Source organism: Oryzias latipes, chromosome 9, assembly GCF_002234675.1.
Source record: "Oryzias latipes chromosome 9, ASM223467v1".
NCBI classification, from domain to species: domain Eukaryota; kingdom Metazoa; phylum Chordata; class Actinopteri; order Beloniformes; family Adrianichthyidae; genus Oryzias; species Oryzias latipes.
In genome coordinates, this window is record NC_019867.2 from 2,226,324 (window position 1) to 2,241,169 (window position 14,846).

Genomic DNA, 14,846 nt, shown 5'->3' on the forward strand with positions numbered 1-14,846 from the left:
CTGTTTCCAGGAAATGTAAAAGAGCAGTAATGATCCTAATGATTGTTTTCAGCCAATCTAGAAATGGTTACAAAATTATGTTTTAATAAAATGAATCTATTGCTCTGCAGCCAGAGAGCAGAAAGCATTTGCAACAAATGCCCTTTTTCTCAGGAGGTGACGGCCCGGCAAATTTACCTCAAAGCTAAACCACGCAATTCTGAGCAGAAACTCAGCAATTAGCTGAATTCATATGCAAGTTCTAATACATGGCAATTAGGAGTTTGAGCTAAGTTCAAACTTGTTCTGCAGCCATAAAACTTAGAAGCCCTGAAGTCATGGACTGGATAATGAACCGTCGGATGGCAGAGTGTCTGGAAATCCAGGACGATGCATTATGAGCCCCGTAACTGTGCAGGAAAATATTCAAATCGCTGCAGTGAATTGAGGTCAGAATGGAAGACAGTAAAAAATGCAGCACATCAGCCAAACCAAAGCCCAGATCTTAAAGCAAGGCTTTGTCACAAGGCGGGTTTGTTTTGTCATTTTGAGAAGAAAAACAAAACAAAAAGAAAGAAAAATTAATTAAAAATTACTATTAATACTAAGGTTCTGTGTGTTTCAGCAGAATCCTTTCTAAACAAAACATCAGATCAACTATAATTTGATGCAGACATATGTATTTACATCCACAGATATAGACATATCATGCATAATGCTGAAAAACAAGTTAATAATAGAGCACAATTCAACAATGTCAGCCAAAAAACAAGTCAGAAACAGACAGGTTACTCCAGGAAATGCATCTATTTTGCTTTTCTGACGTGTTATCAGAAAGCCTCAGTCACAACATCAAAATGATAAAAACGACGTCTGCTTATGCTATTGCTATGCAGGCGTGAGGAGTAAGCCACAGGCTGAGCGCTCTAACCGCGCTCATTCTACTAGACACAGGTTTTTACCTGAAGGACTCACCTGATGTTTTAATTTGAAACTTTCACTTTTCCTTGTGATATTACACTTCCTGTTTGCTCCGTCCTGATTATGTCAATTAATGTGTATTTCTAGGGCGACTGTGCTGCTTTGTCTGCTGTGTCTCTCCTTCAAAATATATCATTATTATTTGGGGATTCCAGAATTTAGTAACAATATGTTTTTTTCTTAATTGAAAACCTTTCTGGAATCCCACCACCTTTCCGATTTGCTCTTGTTTCTCCTCAGAGGAACTTCCTGTCGGATCTGGACTGCTTTTCTGCTGTTGTCGTTTAGTCTCACCCATACTGGCGATGATGCTGTGCACGGGCAGCCTGGAGGGGGCGTCATAGAGGCCAGTGCCAGGCAGACCCTTGCTGTTTTTCTCCTCCTGCTTGAAGATGAAGGCTGAGTTCTCCTCCTTGGTGATGTTGATGTAGTAGCAGGTGTCAGAGGCAGCCATGATGTGGCGCGGTCCTGGGTTCAGGAGGATGCTCTTGTTGTCCTCCCTCTTCACGCCGATCAAACAAACGCCATACCTGAACGGCCACGAGAACAGCTTCAGGCCTATCCTAATATTACGCTGGCATAGTTCTTTTTGGGAACTTGAGGGAGGACTGACTCACTTCTTGTGGGCATGAAAGGAGGCATATGTGAAGCTCTTTCCGTCGTACTCTCCGAAAAACTTGCTGTCAGCCAAGCGGATGTGGTAGACCTCGTTTCCAGAGCAGCGTCCGTACATCCTCTGCCACTGCTCCGGGGACAACTGCCCCTCTCTGGGAAAGCATCATCATAATATTTAATACTGACGTGTTAACAAACGTTCCTAAAAAAGACGATGTTCAAAATAGTTCCTGGTGTTTTGTTTTGAACAGATCCAGGATGTTTTTCCAGTGCAGACAGAAAGGAGCCCAGCCTCCTGCATTCATAGCAGCCTTTCACATTTCCCTACAGGCCATAACTGAAAAGTCCTCTGACCCACTTTTCTCCGGCAAAGATGAACGGAACAAAAAAAGCTTAGAGGTCAAAATATTTTTGGCAGTTTTTGTCGATGAAAACTGTCAGGCGATTCACGCTTCAATAAACACTAAACTGCTCTCATTTCTACAGAATACGCATTAAAATAAAAAAAAAACGGGGAAGGAAACCACTCAACGAGGTTGAGTTTGTCCTCAATGATGAACAAGATGCTCAGACACGTTCCCTAAACGCACAACTCCCCCTTTCATGGCTGTTAAACACGGATTCTCCCTTTGAGGAGGTTATTGTCATAACTCACCGTGCTGCACACTAGTTTACCTGCACAAAAAGCTGCTGCCTGCTAAATTTGCCGTTTTCACACAAACACACGGTCTGCAGTTCTTAATCAAGCACTCTGCTTTGATTAATGCCGGAAATTAAATTTGACCTTTTCAGACATCAACAAGCATTTTTATTTCATTTTTTTGCACAAGCCTGAAAACCTACCTGCTGTGAAGATACTAATGAAACATAAAAGCACTTTAGTGTTTGACATTTGTTAATGTCCTCGTTTTTAACACAAATCATGTGTTAGACGGGTTTATTTAAAATGGTTTGGGGCTAAAATAACATCTCGTTCGCTGCGGTCAACTTTGAATAAATATATTTATGGGTTGTGATTCATAAATACGTGTCCAGAACACTGTTGTGTACTTACTGCCCCCTGGAGGTGTGAACCAACAGGGTGACTAAGGTAGACGTGGCCGGACACACGCAGTTGAGGGCCAGCATGGCATATTTGAACTCCTCTTCACACACCACATGGTCTGTGGAAATGCAACAGAATCTTGAACAAAAAATCCTGGATGTTTTTATTTTTTACCTCTGAAGGTTTTTCATCGTCTCACCAGCAAACTTGACATGAAATTTGTTTTCAGGTTTGAGGATTTGGACGTAAAGAGGACAGTTTGGAGCGAAGTCCTTTGCTGCCCAGGCTCTCAGGATGGTCTGATGATCCTGTGGAAAAAATATCGCCTCATTACACTGACCCAGTGACTTGTTAATGCGTGGAAATTCAACTTTATGGGCCTTGACTTTTGTCTGTTAAATGAGCTCCATATTCAACAATTACAATACAATTCACATATCTCTAAATTCCTTGGCTAATAAGAAAATAATTGAAGCGTTAAGAGAAGTAGCACTGTATATTAAGTTTATATTGGAGTTTGCTTGTGATTAGATAAGACTGCATCCGCATGACTCACAGCGGCGGTTCTGTCGACCTCATTCCTGCTGCTCAGGATGAAGCAGGCCTCAGCGTCGTCCATCCTGAAAAATAAGGACAAACATAAACAGAACACATGTACGTTTGAGGGAAGGTTTTACTACCATTTACCGAAAATCATGATATCGTAGCAGAAAATCCATGAGGTAAACATCACAGTGAATGGAGTTACTGTCTGGTCATATTTACAAGTGACATTGAGAAAACTGGAGGTTGAAAGAAATTCCAGAATCATCCATCAAATCTCTTCCTTAGTCCAGGAAGTACAATTTAATTTCATTAGATAATCAATAAAAGTTCAACTCCTGTAGCACCTTGTAAAAAACTGCTTTATAGCGACTATGAGCTGCCAGGAGATCCTGCATCAAACCCATGAATAACCAGCATTTAAACCTTATGGTTCTGATTGTAAGGTCCAAAGCTTCTCCTCACTTGGCTCTCATCAGATCCTGGTCTTTCAGGGCAGATCCTTGCAGGTAGATGACCCTCTGGGACCACAGAGGAATCTGGAGAATACGCCGGACTTGAATATCTATCTCAGTTGGACACAGGATCACCACATAGTAATCCTGCAAAAAGGAGGAGATTATATTAAAAAACTTGTTTTGGGATTCTTTATTTAAAAAAAACATTGGTAAACTCAGAGCTACACAATAAATGAGATTTCCCCTCATCAGCACAGACAACAACAAAATAAAGAAAAAGTGAATATTTTAGTAGGGAGAAAACATAAATCCAGTTAAAGCAGCATTATATTGCTCACAGGCGCTACCCGCCTCCGTCTTTTAAAACCCTCACAGGTCTATGCAGTTCTAGAAGAATCTGCAAAAGTAAACTTTTGGATTTCCTTGGCAACTGTTGTTTTTTGTTTTCATTCTTGATATGTTCATATTTGATCTCATCTTGTTTCATTCAGCTTAAGCCAAGGATTCATGGAATACAAATCCAAAATATTCCAGTGAAAAATGTGTGAGCAACAGGGGAACGCCATTTTTCATTTCCACTAACGGCGTTGAAAATTTATATCATTTAAAACTGACATTTTTTTCCACAGTGGTTTCCCAGTGATGCTCAAAGAATAAGGAGGTGGTAAATCAAAATCCCTTGGAGGCGGTTAAATTTGTAGAAGGTGCTAAAGGTGATTCTTTTTTCAATTCAAGATAGGAGGCTCTCTGAGGTCAAAGGTCAAGGAAACTTTGGCTGTAGTTGTAGACGTAACCAGGTGTGAAATTCTGTGTATAACAAAAGTTGAAACAAAAGTTTTGTTTTGTGAAAATCACCAAATTTACCACAAAAATGCCCACCAAGACGTAAGTCTTCCTTTGGATATCCTCGCCGTGTGAGTTTTGGTTTCATTTGTTCAATTCTCCCTTTTTTAATGACAGTTTCTCAGTTTCTCTGGTGAGTTTTTCAGTTTGTGACTGAGGTGAAACTTTCACTCAAGGTGCGCAGTCAGAAAGCCTTTCAGTCCAGGACGGCTGCGGGACAGAATCATTCCTTTTGGAAAGGAGAAAACCTTTCATTTAAAAACCTAAAATGAAATGCTGCTGCAGCACCTGGAGTCTGGGATGAGCGTAGAACTCGTTGAGGAAGTCCATCAGCAGGTCGATCTTCAGGGAGCTGACGCACAACACCACGTGCTTTTCCGTCTGCGCCCGATGCCGGCTGTAGTTCCCTCCCAACTTCTGGCTTTCCATCCACAGGTACGCAAGCTCCTCAAACTGACAAAACAGTGAAATCAGGTAGAATAATTACTGTAAGGGTCATTTTTGATTTCTCACTATGTGTCTCTGCAGAAACAGCTAACTCTTCATCAACTCAGGAAGAGTTGACAGAACATTTCATTTGTAAACCAGCATGAATTTGACCGAACTCTGCAGCCAAAAACACCTCCGATTAGATTTCACATTTCCTGTTTTCTGGCACCAGCTCCAGGATTCTGGAGCTGGTGCATCCGTACCTGCAGTGGAAGGACCACCAGAGCGACACAGATGAGAATGACCACCAGCAGCTGTGAGGGCCAGATCTGTGGCGTGACATCTCCGTAGCCCACAGTGGAGAAAGTGACGATGCAGAAATAGAAAGAGTCAAACAGGGACAAGTTCTTCCCTGCTCTCTCCAGATGCTGGATCCCACAAGCTCTGCAGGAGAGAACACAACAGCAGATGGATTCACTGATATAACAAAAAACAAACAAACATGTATTTGTCATTGAGACATTTAGCTTTGATGGTTCAATTCCACCAAGAAGTCAATTCAGCAAAAGCGTCTCTTATTTTGAAGTGGCACGATTGATTGTTCCATTGGTTCCTTTTTTGCTGTGTGGAGTGATTCATTTGCGTTTCTTTTTCTGGACGCATTAGAGATTTAATGAAAAGCAGAGAACAGGGTTGTGTAACCAGACAGTGTGAAGACGAGGAGGACGAGGAGGTGGAGAGTGTTGGCTGGGATTCAAGAAGATAGACGAAGAACTACAGACAGGAAGGCATAAATTGTTTAACAAGATGGGAATCGATTAACAATGAAGAGCTGGTGAGAACGTCCATGTCCAGGGCCAAAGACCACAGTTAGGGGGGTCGACCCGTTTGGGTGCTGCAGTTTTTTGGGTTGAGCATCTTAAAGGGAACACATGTTGTTGTTGGATTCTTCCTGACATAACCCGTTATTTTATCCGGGCCGTGGACCGACACAGGGGGTCCTGTGGCTATATAGGTGGGCAGCAACACGAAGGGTTCATGTCCAAGAACCCAAACTGGATGAATCTCATGGCTCCCCTGGGAATCGAACCCTGATTTCCTGTGTTTAACCAGTTGAGACATCCAGCTTTCCAGCTGCATATTGTATATAAAATTATATGTCATATCGTTTCGTTCAGCCTAAGCCAAAGATTCATGTTCCACAATATTTCAGTAAAAAAACAGGGATTACTGTAAAGTAACAACAGATTACTTTTGTAATCTTGTCACGCCCATAGCCTCTCTCTCCTTCCTCACTGACTCCTCATAAAATACACATTTTGTGTCATAAATGATGTTATGTTTTTGAACTATGATACAAAACTAAACTAAACTAAACTAAAAATGGACGACAGTGTTATCCGCCGTGTTAACGCGCATCACAGCGCAGCCACATCACCTTAAAAATAAAATTAACATTTTTTTTTGAAGATTCAACTGAAGTTTTTATTTTGGAAAAGGAATTCCTGCATAGCTTAAGCCTTTTCTTCCATCTAACTGCACTGATTTGAAAAAAATAAAATAAAAATAGACTGTTCTGCGCTTGGACAAAGTGGACCAATATATTATTAAAACATGTCTACGATAAATAAAAAGATGAGGTACAGGTCTGTTATGAAGTTCATCACCAGGAATTAGTTCAAAAATCTGATTTCAATGATCAAGACCTCAAAGATAAATCTGTGAAGTGATTGTCCCTCACAGCAGAATCTGTCTGTAAAGTCGGCAGCAGAGCAGCAGCTACACCTGTAGGTGAGGTGCGTATCTGTTTGCTCACCTGCTCTGGAGGCCTCAGAATTATCTGTCATAGCAACTGGGCTCTGAGGAATCACTGACAAAAGCAATCTCCATGTAACTTTTAAACAATGAAATAAAAAGCAATTAAGACTAATCCTTTGAGACTGAATTTAAAGTTAATATGTCTGTTTATCTACTGATTTATGTGAGGTAACTCTTAATAAAAAACATGCAAAATGTTGCTTTTGGGGGGAATGACACTTGTGCCCCACCCCACTTCACTCCACTTTATCAGAGGGAGCTGCCATCACCCTGGGATAGCAGACGTTCACTCACCCTGTGAAAACCAGACACAGCAAGGTGCAGATGAGGATGAACACTTGATTGAACATGGCAGAGTGGGTCCTCTGGATGGCACGGTGGAAATCATTCTGGAGACATAGAAGAGATTGTTACGCAAGTCTTTTCATGATGCACAAACACAGCTTTACTTGGGTTATGAATCATTCAAATAAAACTCTACATTCGTAAAACGGAGGAAGAACACATTTAGTCTTTTGCTCGGACAAATTGGTCACATTGTGAGCTCCAAAGCTAATTAGTGGTCTCTCATCCTGGAGTTTACTGTCAGATACTTTGGGATCAGAGTATTTCCCACCATCCTGGCTCTCAAACATGATTTGACACTGAATTCCTGCGCTGACAGCTCCGAGCCATGTCAGCACTGCTTCAGTGACTTCACCTCTGCACCTTTCTCTGTGGGCACAATGAACCCCACACCTTCCATCCACTAAAACTAAGACAAAAATCACACACATTGGACTCCTAATAGTTTATTTTTACACCAAGAAGGCCAAAAGGCGCAGAGCTGGACGAACAAGAAGCTCATTTCATGGATCTCCTGGATGTGCAGTGGCTCACGACTCGTCTCCAGTCACACCTTATTACAGCAGCCATGTACTGCCTGCCTGCCTGCCTGCCTGCCACCTCCTCTCTGCTCGCTTCCAGATTCCTCCATCTGCCAACTAGCGCTCTGGCATGAATCTTTGCTCTGTCACGGCCTCATCTGAATCACAGCGAGAGCACATACTGCTCTGGTTGAACGCCGTCCAACTGCTGAGAATATCATGTAGCAACTATATTCCTCCAGAATTCATCAACTGGGCTTTGCTTCTGCGTTTTTTAAATTAGTCATTTTTTTTTTATTACTCTGCAAGTTATTAATCACAACTTTGTATTTACAAATGCACAGGTGCTGCATCTATTAGGTATTTTCATAATGTAGTGTCATCAATCTCAATAAAGATCAACCGACAATTTATTTACTCTATTAATGTTGGAGGTCTGCTGAATAATGTAAAGACAGGACCACTTTTTAGTCACCTGACAGCATCCTCCTTACCTCAGCCAGCTCACCTATTAAGCAGAAATTAAATGGTTTGAATTTGCTTTGACGATTAAATAATTAGACAACAGGCTAAAGTATTGGCCTGACCTCAAAAGGGCAAACATAAACTGCTGCAGATTTCCCTTTTTCTATTTTTCAAAAAGACGCATTTCTTCTGTAGGGATCAAAAGTACAGACTGCTCTTTAGTTTGAGGCATGAGTATCTGTTGTGGTTAAGTCTGTAAAAGCAGCAAGCACTCCCTCTGCTGTGTGTACTGTATTGAAGTGTAGCTGCAGACTCACAATCATGTTTTCCAGGGCACCTTTGGCAAGCCAGCAATTAAGAAATACAGGGACAAATATGTTTCTCAGTGGAGGCCAGAAGATCTAAATAAAGAAAAAAAGAAAAACAAGTCAGTGTAAGGAATGTTTAAATGAAGTTCAAAAGACAACATTTTAAATCCATAATTCATAGAATTACTAAGAGCAAATGCTCCTGTGTTTCTCTGTTGTTATTAGAGAATCAATAAAACTAAGTGGTTTACACACAACTGCATCGCTTTTTCACGTTGAAACAATTATAAGTGCTAAGGCTAACACGGCACTGACAAACTTTAAAATTACCCAAATACTCACGGTGATTATAAATGGCACGGTATTGATCATCTCCAATATGAAGGATATCTGGAAAAACTGCTCCCAAATGTTCCCCTGGAAGGAAGATTCAAGGCACTCAGCACAGGTTTACCGTCACGACTGTTGATGCTTTGGCAGAGGTTGTCATAGTTTTGTTTGTGTGTTAAATGGACTCAATCACAGAGTCTGACTGCTGCTCACAGTCATTAAAATGAATGAAACATTTGCTGCTTCTGCTGATGATTCTTGAAATATAAATCCACATAAGATGACTCATTTTTTTGATGAAAACTTTATTCATTGTTCATTGTTCTTGTGCATTTGTTGTTGTTTTCAAGGGTTTCCTTTAACGCTTGTGTAATCTTTGTTTCCACAATAACATGTTGTGTACATATTGCCCTCAGTGAGTAAAACTCAGACACTTTCTAACAACAAAGGAGCCAAACCTGTTTATCGTATAGGTGCAGCAGAACAATGAAGCCAAAGCCAAGTGGATGATCAGAGACTAAAGTGAATAAAAGTCAGTTTTCTGCTTACACCTATTCACAGCCTTAAAACAAAAATCAAATAGTTATTTTTAGCACAGGAAAAGACCTGACTCAGGATTCTTTTCTTTTTTTTTAACTTGTCCTGTCCAGCAGCTGAGCAAACAGATGAGAGCTGAAAGCCTTTTGTGTTGGACATATTTTACTTTTACAACAGGGGTTATGAATCTTATGATACACCAGATGTATATTTAAATAAACCCCTTTTGTAGTTTCAGCTAAACTTTATTCATGTTAATTATATTTGTAAAAATTTTTTTTTTTGGACCGGACGAAAAAGAAGAGGAAAGAAGAGAGAAGGATGACAGATAGGGGGGGGGGGGGGGGTAGAGGGGTGATTATAGTAGTGTAAGATGTTAGTTAGTAAGATGCATGAAAAATCTAAAATGGGCGGGGCCTGTCGACAAACACAAACGTTACAAACACACCTGTTGGCTCCAGAAGTCAAACAAGTCTACCTGGACATACTACCACTAACATTCACACAGGCCTACTTATGCATTCAGACCAACACATGTGAAACATTTCATTCAGTCACGCAAACTGTTTGTGCAAAGGTGAGATAGCACCTGAGCTCCAGTGAGTGTTTCTGTTCCTCTGGGGTGGATGATGGAATGGAAAAAGAAGGAGAGAACCCTGGGTCAGGATTCTTCCATTTTAACAATTGACTGTAAATGAGAATTGGACTGAGTGACTCCTCCCCCTTGGAATACCAAACAGGAAGTACCTGCTGACAGCAAGAAGCCAAAATCCCATAGACTTTTATAGAGAACAAAACAGCTGTTACTCAGTCATTCTTTTGGTTAGAATAACAATTTTGGATCTGATAATCATTGTTTTTTCTGTAGTTCAAGTTATTTAAGTTATAAACTGACCAATCAGATGTAGTTCAGTGTACAAATTGTTTGACAGAGCCCGCTTTCGAGTGGTAGGGGGTTTGGACTTCCAACAAGCTCACTCTGGATTGGATCGACTCAGACTGACTCACTGCTCACTGGTGACGTCTGGCTCCGGCATGGCGGCATCCATATTGCAAAAAAAATGGCAACTAAATTGGCTTCATTTGGTTGGAGATGGAAGTAAACCATTTTCTATGGATGATGTCACACTCAGTCACTCACTCCAGTTCTCCTATACAGTCAATAGCTTTAACTGGTGATGGAGAATTTAGTTTTATTTTTTCAAATAAACCCTAATTCATGAGGGAAGACGCATCTTCTTGTCAAGATCAACCTTTAGGGTCTAATTGCCTTGTAGAACAGAATCCTATCATCTGTATGGCAGAACTAGACATGGTGAGGATCTATAAACTAAGAAAAAACATCTGCTAAGACACTTTACAGAGAAAATTTAAATTTGTTTTGTGAAATGAGTGAAGGTTTTGTTTCATTCCTTCAGGTTGCATCTTTTGATGCAGCATCTTTTAAATCTCCTGACTGCTGCTCCCTTCTCCTCGCTGATGCTCATGTAGACTGATGCTGGACTTTTCTGTGACATTTCTCTTCCTGTAGCTATTAAATTCCCCAAATAGGGTTCTGCTCCAACCAGCCTTGTTCCTGAATCTCATTACAGATCATTTCCTTTGAACTCTCACAGTGGGACAGAGTAAATCTAGATTAATCAAACCACAGCTTCACGGTTGGGTCCGGTAAAGTGAGGCCCTTTTGCTGCATTAGCATTAAAGAGCATTTTAGTCCCTGTGGCCTCAGCTCCTTTATGCTTTTACCTTTTTGATGAAACGCCGCTCGTAGTCTGCTGATGCCTTTTATTGAATGTAAAAGGATCTGCTTTCATAGCTGCGCAATTACAGTTTCTTTGAAAATGATCTCTTTCCACACGACATGGCCTTTCTACCACCACAGGATGTTATGGTTGTTTGATTAACCAATAGGTTTTCATCACTTACCAACAAGATTGGGCTTTTTGGTTAAATATTGGTTAGTTTTCAATTCACTTCCCACAGGAGACGGATACAATAAACCAAACAAGACTTGTTAAATAAAAACTGGATCTTTAATTCTGGGGGGTCGTGCATCTAAGCGTAAACTGAAGGGAGAAAACAGGCCGTGCTTTGAAGTTTGTTTCAACACATTAATGAGATCAATTATGTGCATCCGTGTAAAACAGCCTCTTACCTTGTAGCTTAGATATGTTATGAGTATAGTCTCCAAAAAACTGATTAAGGCCACTGTCACCTGCAGCAGAGGGGGAGAGGAAGATGAATGCACCTTTCACCTGCACACTCCTCTCCTCTGGCTTCTCAGCCAGCGCATTTATTATCATTTTTTTGTCTGATTAATTATAGCTGAGGTTTAGGGTGGAGGTAAACGCGGGGTCAGCACAGGCGGCAGGATTTGACACTCACCTGTATTGCCCATACAGGTTCCCGTCTGGTAACCCAGAAAATGAGCTCCCTGTCAAAAAAAAACAAAAAAACAAATCAGTTCCTCAAGATTCACAGCATTTTTTTTACAATTACATGCACTTGAGACAGAAACGTGAAACTCTGTCCACGCGTACCAGTTGATTTCTCGTGAATCTGTCGCATTGAGGAAACTGCTGTTCCGACACATCGCACTGCAGAGACACACAAGAGAATTCAGCCGAGCTACAATTAAAGGAAAAAGGAGCTAAAACTTCATAAAAGGAAAAAAAACGGAGGAATCCTTCGTAATAAATATCATGTTCTGTTAACTGAGATTAAATCGTATCTAAAAGTAAATAAATAAAATACTTGTAGCTCATGATTTAAGTGGATTTGCAAAAAGCCTCATTCAAGGAAAAAAAAGTCAAATCAATTTAGTTTCAAGGGAAAAGAGTGAAACATTTCTACATAACTGCCCTCTGTCCTCTTCCTAACATTTAGTAAGGATAAGATGAAATTCTAGGTGTGACTCTGACCATGGATTACTGTTGACCTCCTTGGGGTTATCCAGACTCACTCTCAGGATGTAGAGGGCGCAGGTGAGAATCTTCAGAGCAAAATTGAACAAACGGATTCTCAAACCTGTAAGGACAGAAAACGAACACAGTGATTTATTTTTATTCACAGTAAGGCTGAGTGATATGACCCAAAAAAAAAAAAAAATCTCAGATATTTTCACACCAAATTTGATTTCCAATTTTCATTGAGTTTTACTTTCTGTGATAAAATATGCAAATGATAGAATACTTACCAAATACACTTCACAAAAACTTTATTAAAGTTTTTAACATATCATTTGGAAGTTGGCCCTAAACTCAAAGAGCTAAAAATATTTATAAAACCATCTAGTGGCTGTTTTGTGAGCATCTCGTAAAGAAAACCCTTCTCCTTCTCGACAGGGTCTAGAAAGTTTTAGGTATTAAAACAAATTTGTCGTAAACCCAACAGCCTTCGAGCGGATTTTGCAGCGTGCGATTTGTAGCTCCAATTCTGAAGTCACAAAACCAAACTGGAACTGAAGCAACACTTCCTGTTTATGGGAATAAGCTCCTCTGTTTTTACCTGCGGTTGACCTTACTTCGAACAATGTCTTAAACAGGACGTTCAAATTTATCGATAAAATCGCTCAGCCCTAAATCACAGATTTTTCAACTTACTAAAAGAACTTAAAGTTAAATCTGAGGCTACTGCTGGCAGTTCAGAGAAACTAACCTTAAATGTTTCAAGAGTTAAGACGTCTTGAACAGCATTTCTTTAAAGGCATAAATGCACAGAGTCCTGAAGATTATCTAATGAAGCTGCACAGCTCATGAACTCTGTCACATGGGACTTCCACTGGCTTTTTGAAGGCTCCAAGAATAACTCAAGAACAACAGAAGGCAGATGCAGCGCATGCTCAAAGTCTACACCAGAAGAACTGATGATTTCACACAGGAAACCTAAGAATCGTGCGAATGTTATTAGATTTATACGTCTCTCTTTGAACAATACAAAGGAAGATAGGTTGACCTGTAAAACCTAATGTGCTGGAAAACTTGGCAACAACCATTTGTAGAACCCGCGGGGGTGTCACTAACCTTTCCAATCAACCTCAGCAGCTATGTAACCTTCACTGGCGTGGCCTCTTTAGATGAAGCCTCCATCAAGGTTAAGATCATTGGAAGCTACACAAACAAACAGCGAATGGAACGACCAAAGCCTGGAGCCAGATGTGACATTTTCATTAGAGCCGGCTGGCTTTGGCCTCAGATGCTACCGGGCGGATGAGGGAAAGTCAGTGCTGCCACGTCAAAGTTGAGGATCTGTTAACGACACCGGCGTCTTCTTCTTATCATTTCCCAAAAGCAGGAAACGCGTGTGATAAGTGTGAGTTTGACGTAAAACCAACAGCTACCTCATTGCAGCAAATGGACCACAACAACTTCCCATTAGCAGCTAATCTTGATGCAGAAACTGGACACCCACCATCCCTGACCACAGTTTCTCCACTTTGTGCCTCTGCTGAGGTTTGCTCGGGGAAGACAAGATGCGTCATGTACTTACTTGACCTTTGGTTTTTGATGAAGAAGAGCTTCAGCCTCTCCTTGAAGGTGTTTTCATTCACATAGAACTCTACCTGCACCCTGTGGGAGGAGCCACAACATGTCAGAGCAGACGTATTACAGGCAAGCATGCATCCACATTCACCATGCTAACACGTGTGGTCAGGAGTAATGATTATGGGAGGAACCATCAAAGATCGGACACATTCTTTAATTTTAAACTGCAATTGGCTGATTTTCAGGTTTTTTTTGTTCCATTTCACAGAACGACCAGTTGGGTGATTAACGCTTTTAAAATCCAGAAGGGACACATGCTCTAAAACAGATGACACCAAAAAACACAATTGCGTTTTAAAGTACACGAATAAAACAAAGGAAAATCAGGAAAAGATGAACGTTTCCCTTTATCACCCTTTGAAGGAATTTGTTTATGTTGAATTCTACTTTTGATTTTTACCAAAAGCCAGAAATTCCATTTAAAAATTAGAAAAAACTGTACATTTCTGCTTAAAAATTGTATTTAATGATTTTTGTGTTTATTACATTTGAAACAGAGAAACCTAAAGACCATGAAACAGACTGTAAAACTAAAAAAACAGAGACAAAATGTGTCTCTTGGATAATCTGTATTGCTTTAAGGGTTAAAAGCTCAAACAAACCTTACAAAAATTAAATTGTATCAATGAAAAGATATTGCTGTTTATTAAAGAGAGAAGTTAAAGTAGCTTAAAAGCTAAAGTAGTCAGGTTAAAAAGGAACTAGTGTTTGAATAGTGGATTATGTTTCTCTGCAAACAAACAAAAGCTTTAAAAGACGGCAGGTGAGCCTCCGTATTCAGCCTTAATCCTTTGAAAAAAACTGAATTAATTGTAATTTCGCTGTGGAAAATGTGGAGTTTCTTTGAAGAGAAGACATGTGCGTTTCCCATAAGGTTCTGCTAAAAGTACATGTGTTCTGATTTACATGTTCCCATTAAAAAAACACGATAGAAACTCAGCTTTGTGGATCTAAATGCTCAGCTGAAACAATACTATCACTCTAGGTTCACTGGTCAAATATTTGCTCATAGTACCTAATGCACATAAACATTTAGGGATGTCACAGAATCCACTGAGCTTAATATTTGGGTTTACACTGAACTC

At 40.3% G+C, this 14,846-nt stretch overlaps 1 protein-coding gene across 15 annotated transcripts in view; it reads right to left on the reverse strand.

Annotated features, from left to right (window-relative positions):
* The window catches only part of LOC101174597 (potassium channel subfamily T member 1), a 67,788-nt gene that overhangs the window by 16,414 nt on the left and 36,528 nt on the right, over positions 1 to 14,846 (reverse strand). For all 15 annotated transcript variants that reach the window (XM_020705680.2, XM_020705682.2, XM_020705678.2 and 12 more), the window contains 16 exons: positions 13,706 to 13,785; positions 12,139 to 12,244; positions 11,758 to 11,814; positions 11,603 to 11,651; positions 11,373 to 11,432; positions 8,693 to 8,767; positions 8,360 to 8,443; positions 7,006 to 7,100; positions 5,157 to 5,337; positions 4,753 to 4,917; positions 3,629 to 3,765; positions 3,177 to 3,240; positions 2,820 to 2,928; positions 2,630 to 2,738; positions 1,578 to 1,727; positions 1,255 to 1,490 (listed from right to left, as the gene is read on the reverse strand). In XM_020705680.2, the coding sequence (XP_020561339.1) occupies positions 1,255 to 1,490; positions 1,578 to 1,727; positions 2,630 to 2,738; positions 2,820 to 2,928; positions 3,177 to 3,240; positions 3,629 to 3,765; positions 4,753 to 4,917; positions 5,157 to 5,337; positions 7,006 to 7,100; positions 8,360 to 8,443; positions 8,693 to 8,767; positions 11,373 to 11,432; positions 11,603 to 11,651; positions 11,758 to 11,814; positions 12,139 to 12,244; positions 13,706 to 13,785 (1,757 nt within the window). The remainder of the gene's footprint in view (positions 1 to 1,254; positions 1,491 to 1,577; positions 1,728 to 2,629; positions 2,739 to 2,819; positions 2,929 to 3,176; positions 3,241 to 3,628; positions 3,766 to 4,752; positions 4,918 to 5,156; positions 5,338 to 7,005; positions 7,101 to 8,359; positions 8,444 to 8,692; positions 8,768 to 11,372; positions 11,433 to 11,602; positions 11,652 to 11,757; positions 11,815 to 12,138; positions 12,245 to 13,705; positions 13,786 to 14,846) is intronic.